At 42.5% G+C, this 14,556-nt stretch overlaps 1 protein-coding gene across 4 annotated transcripts in view; it reads left to right on the top strand.

Moving 5' to 3' along the window:
• The window catches only part of LOC101426333 (uncharacterized), a 166,541-nt gene that overhangs the window by 121,546 nt on the left and 30,439 nt on the right, over positions 1-14,556 (top strand). For 3 of the 4 annotated variants that reach the window (XM_058307234.2, XM_012528997.4, XM_058307237.2), the window contains 3 exons: positions 4,246-4,384; positions 9,717-9,870; positions 12,200-12,295. In XM_058307234.2, the coding sequence (XP_058163217.1) occupies positions 4,246-4,384; positions 9,717-9,870; positions 12,200-12,295 (389 nt within the window). The remainder of the gene's footprint in view (positions 1-4,245; positions 4,385-9,716; positions 9,871-12,199; positions 12,296-14,556) is intronic. The other variant, XM_058307236.2, reaches the window with a different exon arrangement.

The following is a 14,556-nucleotide window of genomic DNA, read 5'->3' on the forward strand; positions in this document are numbered from 1 at the left end:
ACCCTGAAATGATCTGTAAGCCGGGTTGATCAAAAGCAGGGGAATAGATCTTGTTATTTTAATAATTTGACTCCCAGGGACTGGATGTGGCTCAAGCAGTTGAGTGCCTGCTTCCCACATGGGAGGTCCTAGGTTCCATCCCTGGTGCCTCCTAAAATCAAAACAAACAAAAAACAAACAACAAGCAAACAAATGAGAAAACCAACTCAGGGGAACCAATGTGGCTCAGTACTTGAGCCTCAGCTTCCCACATATGAGGTCCCACGTTCAATCCCCAGCCCCAGTATCTCAAACGAAAACCTCTTTTTAAAAAATCCCATCCAAATTATGTCACTAGTGATGCAAATATCCATCAATTAATCACTCAAAGTGTTCTAACATAATAAACAGGAATTTTAAAGGATGAGGAAAGCCAAAGAAGTGGGGAAAATATGCCTATTTAAATCAAGTGGTTTGAAGGCAAGTGTGATATAATCTGAATCTATTCCCCTCTGGCTGGTGCATAAAGGAAATAGGCTCGTGGAAGACCTGTGAATTGGTCCCACCTAGATTTAAATTGTGCTAGTGAACACTCAAAGAATCTGGAGACCTTTGGCCTGAGTGGTGATCTGGGAGGAAAATTGATGGATGAGGGAGGGGGAGTCAGTGCCACAGAAGCAGGAAGGACAGAATTATTGCAGGTTATTGGGCTGTCAGAACTATGAGCAAGTCTTCAATATAAGCATCAAAAGAATAGAGAAGTTCCAAAGCAGCCTTAGGTGATTTTCTTTTTACCAGTGTTGGGACTGTTATAAAATAGGCTAAGGTGCTTTTAGGGGAGCTGTTGGCTTTTGGGATGGTGTGGGGGCTGAGCTTCAGACAGGAGGCAGGCGAAAGGAGGGACAGGTCAGAAAAATGGCATTCCCGCCCTGGAGATGAGGAGACCTGCATTTTATGGAGATGAAATAGACAGATCCGGGCTATTTCCAAAGGAAGTCATTAGCCAGGAAATCCTACCGCTGAGTGGAAGGAGCTTTCCAAGGGCAGAGCCTGCAGGCAAAAGAGATCTGGGGGGCTTTCCCGATGTGGGTAGGGGTGGATTTGAATTAGTGGAGAAATGCACCAGGGACGATCCTGGCAAGACAAGAAAAGGGTATCGGTGAAGGCGCAGGGACAGGGAACCGGTCAGTGTGGCCCCAAGGAGCTGAGGAAGAGTGAGAAATAAGGCCAGATCATTGAGGATCTAGAATTCAGGATTATGAAAATTGGTTTCTTGCTATGTATATGCTTATTAAAAGGGAAACCATTAGGATAAGTGGGGCCCAGGCTTTCTAAGGTTTGCAATTGGGAATGTGGGCATAAAAGCATTTATGCTTCAAGGAGAACGCAAAGTTTTGTGTACTCTTCTTTGCTGCAAATAAATAAAGAGCAAATTGAATGAAAAACAGCAACAACAAAAATTCCATTCCCCCCCCCCATTGTCTGTTCTCTGTGTCCATTTGCTGCGTGCTCCTCTTTGTCCGCTTCTGTTGTTGTCAGCGGCATGGGAATCTGTGTTTCTTTTTGTTGCGTCATCTTGCTGTGTCAGCTCTCCGTGTGTGCAGTGCCGTTCCTGGGCAGGCTGCACTTCCTTTCGCACTGGGCGGCTCTCCTTACGGGACGCACTCCTTGCACGTGGGGCTCCCCTATGCAGGGACACCCCTGCATGGCAGGGCACTCCTTGCGCGCATCAGCACTGCGCATGGGCCAGCTCCACACGGGTCAAGGAGGCCCTGGGTTTGAACCGCGGACCTCCCATGTGGTAGACGGACGCCCTAACCACTGGCCAAGTCTGCTTCCCCTAAAATAATCATCTTTTGAAGAGGTTTGAGCTGCTCCATTCCTGGCCTCATTCCAGAGGTAAGGAAAATGATGACGAAAAGATAAAATGAGGGTCTATACATGCACCAACCCATCTCAGAACCTAAACCACCTCAGAGCTACTTGGAGTTAGATCAAATGACTTTTGTACTTTTACATACTTTAAACAAATTTTCAAACTGACACTCAAGATTTCAGGTCCGCCCACTAACTCTAAGCATACTCTACACATCCTGCCAAATTCTCTGCTATCCTAAAAGCCAGCAACTCCCTTTGGAGTCCGCGTGAAGCACAGGATGGAATCAGAATGTGGGAGTTTACAGTGTGAGTTCCTGGTGCAGGACCAGGAAGCCAGTAAGAGCCCAAATTGATAGGCCCAGCTTCCAAATTCAGGATCCCTCCAGAAAACGAAGAACAGAGCGTGCTGGCTCTGAATGTTCACACCAAGACTGGCCTGCTGCGCTTCCTCTCTCTCTCTCATTACCTGAACAGGACCCTCCTGGGGCAAGGAATGAGAAAAGGCTCATTTCCTGCTGTCTCCTGGCAGAGGGGCCACCCCCCACTACCACCACCAGCCAGAACCATCTGTCCCAGCCTCACAGACAGGCTCCCTCCCCTTCTCTTCCCCTCCTGCACCTGCCACTTTCCTCCTGCCGAACAGCATGACACACAAAGAAAGGGAAGCCAGGATGAGGATTCTAAAGTCTGTAAATAACAAAGGAAGAGCACATCCAACAACTGTATTTTAATGATAATGCCACATATCAGCACATAACCATTTTGCTGGGAAGTCATTTGATCATGCAAAAAAAATGTTTTTTTCCTATTAAAAATGTTATTTATTGCACAAACAGCACTATATAAACAATAATGAAATAATGAAAAAAGAAAAGGTCCCTATAATCCAACCACTCTACCAAGTGAACTCTCGTCTTTATTCCCTTCAGCCCTTGCCCAAATACATTTTACATTAGCATTTATATTTTACAATTTGCAAAGCATTTTACATTTTGCAAAGCATTAATCTTTGGGGATATGCAATCTTTTATTCTCCTTTTTTCATTGTCATTGAAGAAGACTATACATTTTCCCCTGGTTGCTGCTTAGCCTAATAAAAAACCCACTAAGCATTAAATAAATGGAGCTTACTGACCACCCCTCTTGTACAATTTGCTCTAATATGACTCCTCTTCTGATGGAAGTTTCCTTAAGTCCAATATGATCATGAGCTTTGGAGGAGTCATTTAAAGTTTGATGATTGGATCCAATTATTTTGAGGCTGGAAACAAACAGAATTTTCTATTATGTGAGAAACATCAAATGGATTTGAAATCCAAAGTGTTTTATCTTTGCCTGCCAAGAGAATATGTGGTAAGAGTTAGCGACCATTCTCAGCCCTGGGTCTCACAGAGAGCTTCCCCAGTCCCATAATTCCTCTGCTTTCCAAGTTGGTAAATGCTGGAGGAGGCCCAGTATCAGACCTGGTAGGGTAAAATGCTGCTTGCTCAGGTCAGGGGGCTGACTATTGAGGTAGAGCAGTTCCAGAAATACCCTGTAGCTCTTTCGTCTCACTGCTGCCTTGGGCTACATATTGAAGTACCAGTGCTTCCTGAGGGCTTGTCATTTTTTTGCTGTGCTCTCCCATTCTGACCAGATCTTTCCCTGTGCTGGTAACAGAGGTCAGCCAGCCAGCCCCCGGGACAGATTCCTTAACCCAGCACTAGTTAGCCTTCAAGCTCCTCTTACAGTAAGGGTCTGAGAAAAAAGCCAAATAAAGATTCCCCCAACCACTCCTAAAATGGCTAGAATCAGCTAGAAGGATAAATAAATGATATGGATATGGATAAGTATAACCTTTGCATATAGAGATTTTGTTTGTTTGTTTTTTGGCGTTTTGTTGTTGTTGTTTGCTCGCCTTGGATGGTCTTGAGTCTCTAACCCATAAGGCAATGACTGGGAGGACTGATTTGCTTGGTGTGACAATGAAATGATTGTGGGTTTATAATCGGTAATAATTTCAAGCTCCTAAGGATGTAGCAAGGTCTATGCTTTCCCATTACTTGTAGTTTCTGTTTTTCTTTAGAGACTGTACCCTTGCAAATTTTAAAACTGTTAACAGCATGTTCTTATTATGCTGCAAAAGCAAAGCAAATTTAATCTTCCATAGGGAGGGAAGAAGGAAGGAAGGACGGAAGGAAGGAAAGAAAAACAAGTCAGATAAATCAGTCTTCTAGAACAGAAGGTTTGGCTGGTCTTGCAAAACATAATTAGCAGAGCCACAAACAAAAAGAGGGAAATCCATTTAGGTGAAATGTTAGCTTTGGAGGGTGAAAAGACGGTTCACCGGGTTGGCTGTTGTAGCCTGCATTTCTATACTGCCTGCCTGAAACGCTGTCTGCCTCTCAGGGTCCGAACTTCAAGAGCTGCAGAAAATGATTGACAGTCTGCAGAGCCCCCAGGACCCCAACCAGGTGGCCCAGGCACTCCTTCTCCGAAGGGAGGTTATGTTTCTGCAGTTTGACGCTGCAGCAAGGCATCTCATTCGGTAAGACCTGGGGTGCTAATCCTGTCTAGTAGATTCTGCTGGGCAGGTGCTTGCTCAGTGACCGTCCGCGGAGGCCACTCGTGGCAAGATTAGATAATGAGCTTAAAATACTCAGGCACAATCAGATCCAGAACACTGTGGCGACCAAACGTGTCCTGTGCAAGTGGAGGGAGTCCAAATAGAACATGTTCTGCTCTGATAACAATATTCTTGATTTTATTAAATACAATTTCAAGACCATTTGTTAGTTTGTGTATCACTTGGTGCTTTCAATATACAGAGATTTGGGGGGAGATTACTATTTGTTATGCTTCTCAAGATTATTATTTCTAAGTGTATCATTTATTTTTTCAACCTTTCAAAAGGACAGAATTTTCACTGCACTTCTGAAGCCAGTAGAATTGACTTCCTGAGTTAAATTATAAATAAATTTACCTCTGGCCTCAGAGGTACCATCCGCATTAAGCACTCTGCATACAAAAAGGATGTTTTATTTGGTTAATGTATTGTGACTGGAGAGAAAATTAGTTTGGCTTAAGATTCACATGCGTCAGCTTTGTATGAAAGGAGGCAGGGGGCCAGACCTGAGGGTCTCTGCCAATCCTTAAAATTGTCCAAATTAATGAACTTCCTTTGAGTAGCCCCCACTGTGGGTATTTAGCCGGCGTGGGCAGCACTTTTCCCCATGGGTTGTAGCTGCTGCTTCCCACCATCAGCGCGGGTGTCCACAGAGGAGTGCAAATACGGGGATTGTCCTTAGCTTTACTTTTCTGTTTCTACTCTGTGTTTTCTTTACTCTGAGCACCAGGGGACTCTAGATTTAGAATTTAAATCCAGCAGGACAAAAGACCAGTGTTTTCTTTTTCTTGACAAACAGCTTTCTGAGCTGTAGCATAGTCTAGCAGGTAGAATATAAAGGCTCTGATTGATCATCGCATGGCCATTTGTGAGCCTTCTGGGCTCTGAAACGCCAAGGTCAGAATTTGTCAGGAAAGTACGAAGGGGGAAGATATTGGAATGTACCCCAGAAGTCCTTGGTGGACTCCAGCTACATTTGGTTTCATTTGGCACTGTCCTCCCAGGGGAGCCCCTCTGTCCTGGCACACTTTCCTTGTCCTGGCATACTCAGGCTCAGGAACAGAGGGCACGATGTCCAGTATCTGGTTTCAGTACATTTTTCAGAGGAGTCATCCAGGGTGACCCACCCCCATGAGACCTTCCTGCAGCATATCTCCTCCAGCCGCTTGTACAACCGTGACTTGTCCCCTCACAGCTCTTCAGGTTGTCTGTGTTTGGAATTGCACAGCTGGTAAGTGGCAGACTAGAATAAAAGTCTAGGGGTTTGACCCCAAACCCTGGGCAGCAGTGTGGATAGAAGGGAACACTCCGAAAAGATGAGAAGGAGGAGAGAAAAAGAGAAGCAAAAAGATAAAGCGCATTCCTCTTGATCAGTTTACTGAGGGCTGAACCTGCGAACAAGGAAAAGTTCTTAGCTAATCTTTAGAGACTGGGAGCTTGGGGAAATTCCCTCACCCTTCCTGGAGCTCACCAAGGCTGAGCAAATATGACTGTTTACCCCAAGGAACTTTTTGCTTATGAGAACTGCAGACTTCTCCAGAGTTACAAAAAAAAAAAAAAAAAAGAAAAGAGCAGAACTTTTACCTTGGATGAGAGCAGCATGCACCCATAGATTGGTAGAGATGGGTGATGTGGCTCAAGGGCAACTGGAAAAAGGTACAATAGAGTCACTTACTGTCTGGTTCCTGCTTCTCTGTGGCTTCAGTCAGCTCAGCCTACTGGACTGACACGTGATTCTAGACACAAAATATTTCACTCTGCCCCTGTCAACCTGCCTCTGCCAAGCTTCGATAACGGCCAGATAGTATCAGTGCTGATTCAAGAGGGTTGGAGTCGTTGTGCCCAGGGCTGGTCATTCATCTCTGGGCATGTCCACCAACCTGCAGGAGTTATTTATTAGCCAGTATAGGACATGCCTGAGGATTAAGCTTATCTTTAATGCCAGCTGGACTAATCATTTGCATTGCAGATAAATGCTTGGGTGGTAAAGCAGTTCTAATCAATCTCATTTATTTAAGGCAAAGGTTAGCAAACTATTGCTATTGGCACCAGCCAGTTTTTGTATGGCTTGTGTGCCAATTTTGAATGGCTCTTATATTTTAAATGGTTGAGGAAAACATCAATAAAAGAATAGTATTTCATGACACATAAAAATTATATGAAATTCAAATTTCAGTGCCATAACTGAGGATTTATTGGAACCCCATCATGCCCAAAGATTTATGTTTTGTCCATGGATGCTTTCAAGTTACAACTGTAGAATAGAATAATTGTAACAGAGACTGTAAGGTTCATAAAGCCAAATATATTTACTCTCTGGCCCTTTAAGAAAAAGTTGGCCAATCCCTGCTTTAAAGGACTGAATTCCTTCATAACTCAGCCATACATAGAGGAAAGGGGGACGGGGAAAGCCCCTCAAAGGGACACTGTATTAGTAAGTCAAGAGGTGCTGAGGCAAAGTACCAGAAACCTGTTGGCTTTTATAAATGGGTATTTATTTGGGGCAGAAGCTTACAGTTATGAGGTCCTAAATAGTCCAACTCAAGGTACCTTCTCACCAAATATCTGTTGCCACATGTTGAAACAAGGTGGCTGCCAGTATCTACAAGGGTTCAGCCTTCCTCTTTCCTCTTAAGGCTCCATGGGCCCAGCTTCTTCTGATCTCAGCTGTAGGTTGGCATAAAGCTCATCTCTGTTCCCTGGGCTCATTTCTTTCTGGGCTCAGCTGCTCTGTTCTCTTCACAAAGTCAGCTGTAAACTCTCAGGCGAATGACAACTCTCTTTCTGGGGTCGCAGAATCAAAACTGATAAGTTCTCTCCTCTTCTGTGTCTATGGAGCTCTCTCAATTTCTCTGTGTTTTTCTGTGTGAGTGCCCATTTATGTAGCCTACCAAGGGAGCAGGGACTCAACCCTGTACACCCTAATGACATAGTCAAATCAAAGTCCTAATCTTGATTCAATCAAATAAACATGAAGCCTTTGAATTTAAATCAATCAAAGGGTATCATGCCCAGAGGAACAAAACAGTTTCAAACATAATCTATATCTCTTTCTGTAATTCATAAGTAACATCAAACTGCCACAGACACTAAAGAAAACAAAATGAAATATATGGCACGAAAGTTGCCTCTAATCTGAATATATTGTTGCTGGTCAGAATGATTAAGGTAAAAAGGAGAAACTTGGAGAAATACCCAAAGATATAATAGCTTCCTGCAGCAAGTTCAAATTAGGAGTTTACAAGGGATCACGAAAGAAAACAACATCAGCCTTTCAGTCGTTGAATCTCTATTGATTTTCTCTTCTTTTTTGAATTTATTTTCATTTTCATGCTCATCTAGTTTGTGTCTCTAAACACGCAGATATTAAAATAGGCTCTGGGGTTATCTGAGGATTTCTGGGAGACATCAGAAGGCCTCCAGTGACCATGGCTCGGCTCTTAAGAGATTAAGAAGCAAAGAGCCATAACATTGACCATGATCTCAAGACCATTTTGCAGGGTTTTTTAGAATGTCCTTGCATCCAAGAAAAGCTCTAGGAGGTGCCCTGTGAACCACCAGCTCCCTGTGGTTTGAATCAGCTTGCCTAGGATCATGTTTGTGGGTAGATCTCTCACATACAAGATCATCAGCATTCTAGGAACATTGACTGCTTATTGACAGTTTGGCAGGTGGAGTTTTAGAGAACTCAATGCATCTACTCAGGCATTTTAGTGGGCTGCTGGGAGATCTGACTTGATTAAGACCTGGCTGCTGGCAAGTTGCACTAATTAGACCCTCTCCTACAGAAGGCTTAGACGAGGGTTTGCCAAGTGAGGGTCTCAATAGGTTTTCACATGTGCTCATGAGCCACTTTTCAAGTGGTTGAGTGCCTGCTTCCCATGTATGAGATCCTGGATTCAATCCCTTGTACCTTCTAAAAACACAAACAAATGGAAAAACCAACTTCTCATTGAGAAGCAGACGTAGCTCCATGGTTGAGCACCAGCTTCCCATGTATATGGTCCTGGGGTTATATCCTTAGTACCTCCTAAAAAAAAATTCTTCCCCCTTTCCTTCCTTCTTCCCCTCACCCCCCTCCCACAGGTGACCTAACTTCCTGGTGCAGGGGGAAGAGGGGATGGAATCAGACTATGAATCGTTCTGGCAGTCTATCTCACCCATCTCTGTTTTGGGCCAGTTGGTCCAACCTCAGGCCTCTTCTGACTGGCCGACTGCTCAGCATCCTTCCTGGGCACCCACTGTGTGGGCTAGGTACTCCCAAGTCTCCCACATATACACTGAGGGTATGCTAGTCTCTGGGAGGCCACCTCATTTCCATCCGCCGACATCCCCTGTCAGTGCTGACATCTCCCTCATTGCTAATCTTCTTCCATGTCTTCTGTGTCCTAGACTTGGGCCCCAACCATGAAGGATGCAGGTTAAAGGTCCTCTCTGTTCTGGGGCATCCCCTCCTCCCCCAACTTACCTTAGGTCAGCACTTTCTTAGGCATCCATTAGATCTAAGCTCTAGAAATAGTCTTTCCTTGCTTTCTAAACTCATTTCCATTTGGTCTAGAAAATCAGCCTAATTTACCATGTACACTTCCTTCTCTTTGACTTATGGTACAAATTTCATGGACTAGTCTTCAGAGTTCTTGGTTATTGATATGCAAAAGCCAAGATTTGTTCTTTTAATTAAAAAAAAATTAAAACCTTTCTCTCTCAAAGTCCAGGCTTTTGTTTAACTTAAATTAAAATTTCGGTTTTTTTATATCAAGAATTATTGTCTCAACTGTTGGTCTTCAAATAATCAATTCAACAAACAATTGATATCTTTGTTCTAGAGTTAGAGCTGCACTGTCTAATACAGTAGCCACACGTGGCTATTTAATTTAAATTAAAATTAATATTAACTAAAATTAAATACAATTTAAATTTAAGGTCCTCATCTCACTAGCCACTTTTCAAGTGCTCAATATGTGACTGGTGGCTACCATTTTGAACAGTGCAGACATAGAACATTTTCATCATGTCCCAAAGTTCAACTGGACAGTGGTATTGTAGAGTGTATCTCCCTTCTTCACAAAGATTGTGAATTGTGGGAGTGAAGGATGGTGCATTAAGAAAGAGGGTTGGGAGATAAGATGGCTGAGAAAGAAACCACAGTTAATATCTCAAAATATTATCCTGCTACAGTAAATATGAAGAAAGTTGTGTGCTTTAGAAGCATAAGTAAATGCTTGGAATGAAATTTCCCTTCCTTTTTGGCTAGAAGAACATTTCTGGCAGCTGGAAATGTGCCTGCCTACCAGTCTGTCACAGATGGTATATACCATGGGTTGCCACCAATGAGCAACGCTTTTGTGAAGAGCATTTTTGCTTCACAGCTCGGCATTCCCCAGCCACTGGATCCACGGAGCCTCCAGGTGAGTTTATAGGTGTTTACACACATAAAAGGTATCACTGAGTTTCTGTTTAGTTTAGATTTTGCATGGGCTCTCAAAGCTTTGATGTACTTCTGTCTTCATTGGCTTCTTTCACTGAGGCACTTTAAACTGCTCAGCAGTTTGAAGTCATCAATTATCTGCTCATAACTGGTAGCAAAACCAATACATGATCTTTTCCATTTAATTAATAATGATAGCAAAAACACATAAACCAGGTCAGCAGCTGACTTTTCAATAGCCCTGGTTATAATGTGTATTATACATGCGATCCTGGCAACTATTATTGCTCTTAGGCAGGAACAAAATTATTCACCTTCTACAACCAAAGTTTAAGGCTCTGGAAGACCATATCATACCACGGGAGAATAATAGCAGTACTAGATCACAAGCTGTATAGATTATCTATTGCTGTGTAATGAATTACCCCAAAATTTAGCAAAAGACAATAAACATTCATTCACATAGTTTCTGAGGATGTCGAATCTGGGAACAGCTTAGCTGAGTAGTTCGGGCTCAGGATCAAGGTCATCTCAAGGCTCAACTGGAGGAGAATCTGCTTCCAAGCTAACTCATATGGCTGTTGGTTGGCCTCAGAAGATCTACTTCCAAGCTCATTCACATGGGCCTCTCCACAGGGCTGCCTCACAGCTTGTCAGATGGCTTCCTCCAGAGCAAGCAATCCAAGATGGAAGTCACAGTCTTTTTATTACCTTAACTCAGAAGTAGAATTTCATCACTTCTGCCATAGTCTTTTCATTGGAAGTGAGTCACTAAGTTCAGCCCACAATAAAGGAAAAGGAATTAAGTTCCACCTTTTGATGGGAGAAGTATCAAAGAATTTATGGACATGTTTTTAAAACTATCTTTAAAACTACCTCGGAAGCCCAGGTTTTTTGACTCCAAAACCTCTGACTTAATGCTTTGATGTTATAAAGCAAGGCTAAGTGAGGCCAACATCAATCCCAAGCAAGTCCCACAACTCTCTCTACCCTAGCTACAAGCCAGTGACTCTCGGCCCAAGTCTTAACCATCATTTAGATCCAGAAGACAGGCTTGGACCCTGCCACAGGGTCTGCTCCTGTTGCCTTTGGGCATTGCCTGGGCCTAGATGGATGCAGGTGTCCGGGCTCTGTTATCTGAAGTGAATCAGGAGCAATGCAGACTAAAAGAATCATGCGAGGGCAGGACTACGTCTGGAAGCAGTACAGTGGGGTCAGATGGCCCACCATGTCCAAGTGCATGGGTGCCACAAGGAGTAAGGGGTGCCTGGGCTGTTGGACAGTAATGTGGAAGGGACAAAACTCACATGTAATACACTGTCGCATCATCAGTCTTAAGTTGTTACCTAGAATTGAGCACAGTGGTGATGGAGGACTTACTTTCAGTATTCCTGATATTGAAATTTCGTATTAAAATTTTTTTCAGATATGAGTAAGTTTACATTTGTTGATTATAAATATGCCCTGTAGTTATTATACTATTCTGGAATGTCTGAATACTGGGGCTGACTAGTTGCACCAAACTCGTAGCAACCCTTCTGTGTTTAGCCACATTCCAAAATTTAAAAAAAAAAACTTAATAAGTGCTTTAGTCTTCCAAAGGGCTGCCAATGCAGAAATCTGTTGGCTTTTATAAATGGGAATTTATTTGGGGTAAAAGCTTAAAGTTCCGAGGCAATGAAATGTCTAAATCAAGGCATTAGCAGAGATGTTTTCTCACCAAAGTCAGCTACTGGAGATCCTTGGTGTCACCACGTGGTAAAGCAAGACGGCCACTGATCTCTGTGGAGGTCTCAGCCTCCCCCTCCAGAATCTGGAGCTCAGCTATGAGCAATGGGCAGAAGGTTTGTCTCCTTCCAGGGCTCAGCTCTTTCAGCCTCTTGGGGGCTTCTGTTTTTCTGCAGTCCTCTCGCATGGCAGAATCAAACATGGCAGCTCCCTTTTTGTGTGTCTGTCTGTCTCTCTGTGTCTCCCTGTATATCAGACCCAACAAGAGGGTGGATACTCACCATGAATCACACCCCACTGACGTAATCCAGTCAAATGGGTCTCACACCCACAGGGATGGCTTAGTTTACAGCGTAATCTTTTGATTTCTGGGATTCACAAAATTCAAACTGTCACAATAAGATTATGACTCTTTTATCTACATCATCAAGGACCATCTATCAAGAAGTATTTCTAAATAATAAATAAATCACCCAAAACAGCATTTTAGGGTACACACACAGACATCTTGTTCATATACAGATGTCTATTACTTGTGGATACCGTACAGCATTCTCATGTTGATTATTTGATTCTTTTAGGCATCTGTGCTATTCCCTTGGAGAGCATTTATGGAAGATGGAGGACCATTTCCAGTTATGAATAGCAGACCGGATACCCTAGAATATAATATGCAGGTACAGTGGGTCTTCCGATTTGTTGCTGAGAGAAACGAATTCAGTCTGAAAGCAGCGGTGTCCTCCCTAATCTAGCCATTAGTGAATAATTTATGAGATAAGCAGGGTGTTTGATTACGAAGCTGTACCGTTGAGGCTGAGAAGTGAGTCATGTTTTCTTGTGACAGAACAGAATCACGCTCTCAGCTAGTATCTGCCTTAGTTGTAGACACAGCTCAAATTTCCATGACCAGCAGTGATCTGGGAGAGCAGCCACCCATTTCCAGTCACTCTCTGGACCTCTGAGGAAACTCGCAGGCTGGTAGCTCAGAGCTGTGTGAATTTGACCCACCTACAGAACAGCAGTGGGAAGAAAATATTTTAAGCAGGACTCATAGGGAGAATTTTCTGTGTTATGTGTTTTACCCCTCATTATTTAATTGTTATTAATGATTAATTATATGTTTTCCCCTGATACTTAAAGTATGCTTTGTTGCATTTTCATTGAAAAATTATAAAAACAGAAAAACATTAAGAACAACATGAAAATCAACCATAAATTTGCTTCAAAATAATTTGAAGGAAGGGAGTAGATTGGGGGTGGGGCAGGACTGGCCATAGGTTGGCAGTTATTGGGACTGGGTAATGGGAACATGAGAGTTAATAAAACTATTCTATTTGCTTTTGTATATGTTTAAATGTCTCCATAAATAAAAAGTATGTTTTAATAAAATGGAAAAATGGTTAAAAAATCAATCACTGTCCCACCACTGAAGACAATTACATTTAACTTTTTGGTTTACTTTTTCCAGTATTTCCCCTGTACATATGCATGTGTTTATATCTTTACCTTTAAAGGAAAATTGATATCACATTATATATTCAGATGTATATTCTTTCATGCATTTGACATAGCAAGAATTCTCTAATGCATTATGTAATGGCTTCCTACTATTTGACCTTAGGAATTTATTATAATATATAATACACTCATACCCCTAATGTTGGATATTTAGATAGCTTCCCACCTGAACTACTGTAAATAATGCTATACTGAACCATCTCATGCCTCAGCATCTGATTGTTTCTTTAGGTTCAATTTCTAGAAATGGATTTGCTGAGTGAAATATTATGAGTGCTTTAAAATTCATGATACCTATTGCCAAGTTGTCCTTTTTTGGAAGGCTATACCAATTTATACACCCACCTATTATTCCACCAAATATTGGCATTCTTGTCAACTTTGAGTATAATTATTTTTAAAATTCTTGCCAATTTATTAGGAAAACTGTTGAAGACCACTTTCATGGCATAGGGCAAGCTAACAATTATATTTCTAGAAAAAGAAAATTTTACAAGACAGACTTTTTTCCTCAAAAAAAGGAAGATCTGAGTGCTTCTGCAGACATGCAGCAGTCTTTTAACTAGCTTATAAAATTCCCTTAGGTTTTTGACAGATGGGTTTCAACAATTTCATGTTGGGTCCAGTAAAGTTGGTTCTTTTATGTCTGCATTTGGCAGTTAACATGTACCCTTTATTAAGCGTACCACACAATATTTGGTATGCTTTGACTTACAAAATGTGCTAATTTTGCCCCGTTTGCCCAGTTTGGATTCTGGGCAGACCACAGAAGCCCAGGCACTAGGCAACAGATTTAGGATTAGAGAACTTGGAGACTTTAGTTTAACACACACAGAGGCTCGGAGAAAGGCCAGGGTCAACACCTCTAGTAGACCTGTGGTCCCAAACGCTCCAGAAGAACTGCCAGATAATGAGAGAACATACCTGGGGGCTTTTCTTTTCTCTTTTTCATTTTGGCGTCATGAACCTAGGCCATTTACAAAAGTAGTACAATCACACTCACAAGGACCAGAATCCATATTATTTCCTAATACATTTATCATCCCTTTTAAAAAACCATGAAACCATCAGAAACTTTATTTAAATTACAGAATGATTCGGCATTGGCTTATGCTCTGGATTCTTAGGAAGATACAGCCAAGGGAATATAGATGCCCCCACGCAGGTGGAAAATTTCATGAAGTTAAGGGCCCAGGTTTAGCAGCAGAACCTCTGCTCCTGCCTCTGCCACATGTGGGGGGCATGACTGACCCTGAGGATTTCTGAGTTTGTGTTTGAGGACCAGATCCAAGATACTATAAACAAGCACCAGGTCGATTTTGCTTCTGGGGTCTCTGCCCCAGAGCCAGGAACCAAGCGTAGAGGTCAGTGATCACAGACATCATTCCCAGTGATGTCACTCTGCACATGCCCTTCACCT

Source organism: Dasypus novemcinctus, chromosome 11 (genome assembly GCF_030445035.2).
Source record: "Dasypus novemcinctus isolate mDasNov1 chromosome 11, mDasNov1.1.hap2, whole genome shotgun sequence".
NCBI lineage: Eukaryota > Metazoa > Chordata > Mammalia > Cingulata > Dasypodidae > Dasypus > Dasypus novemcinctus.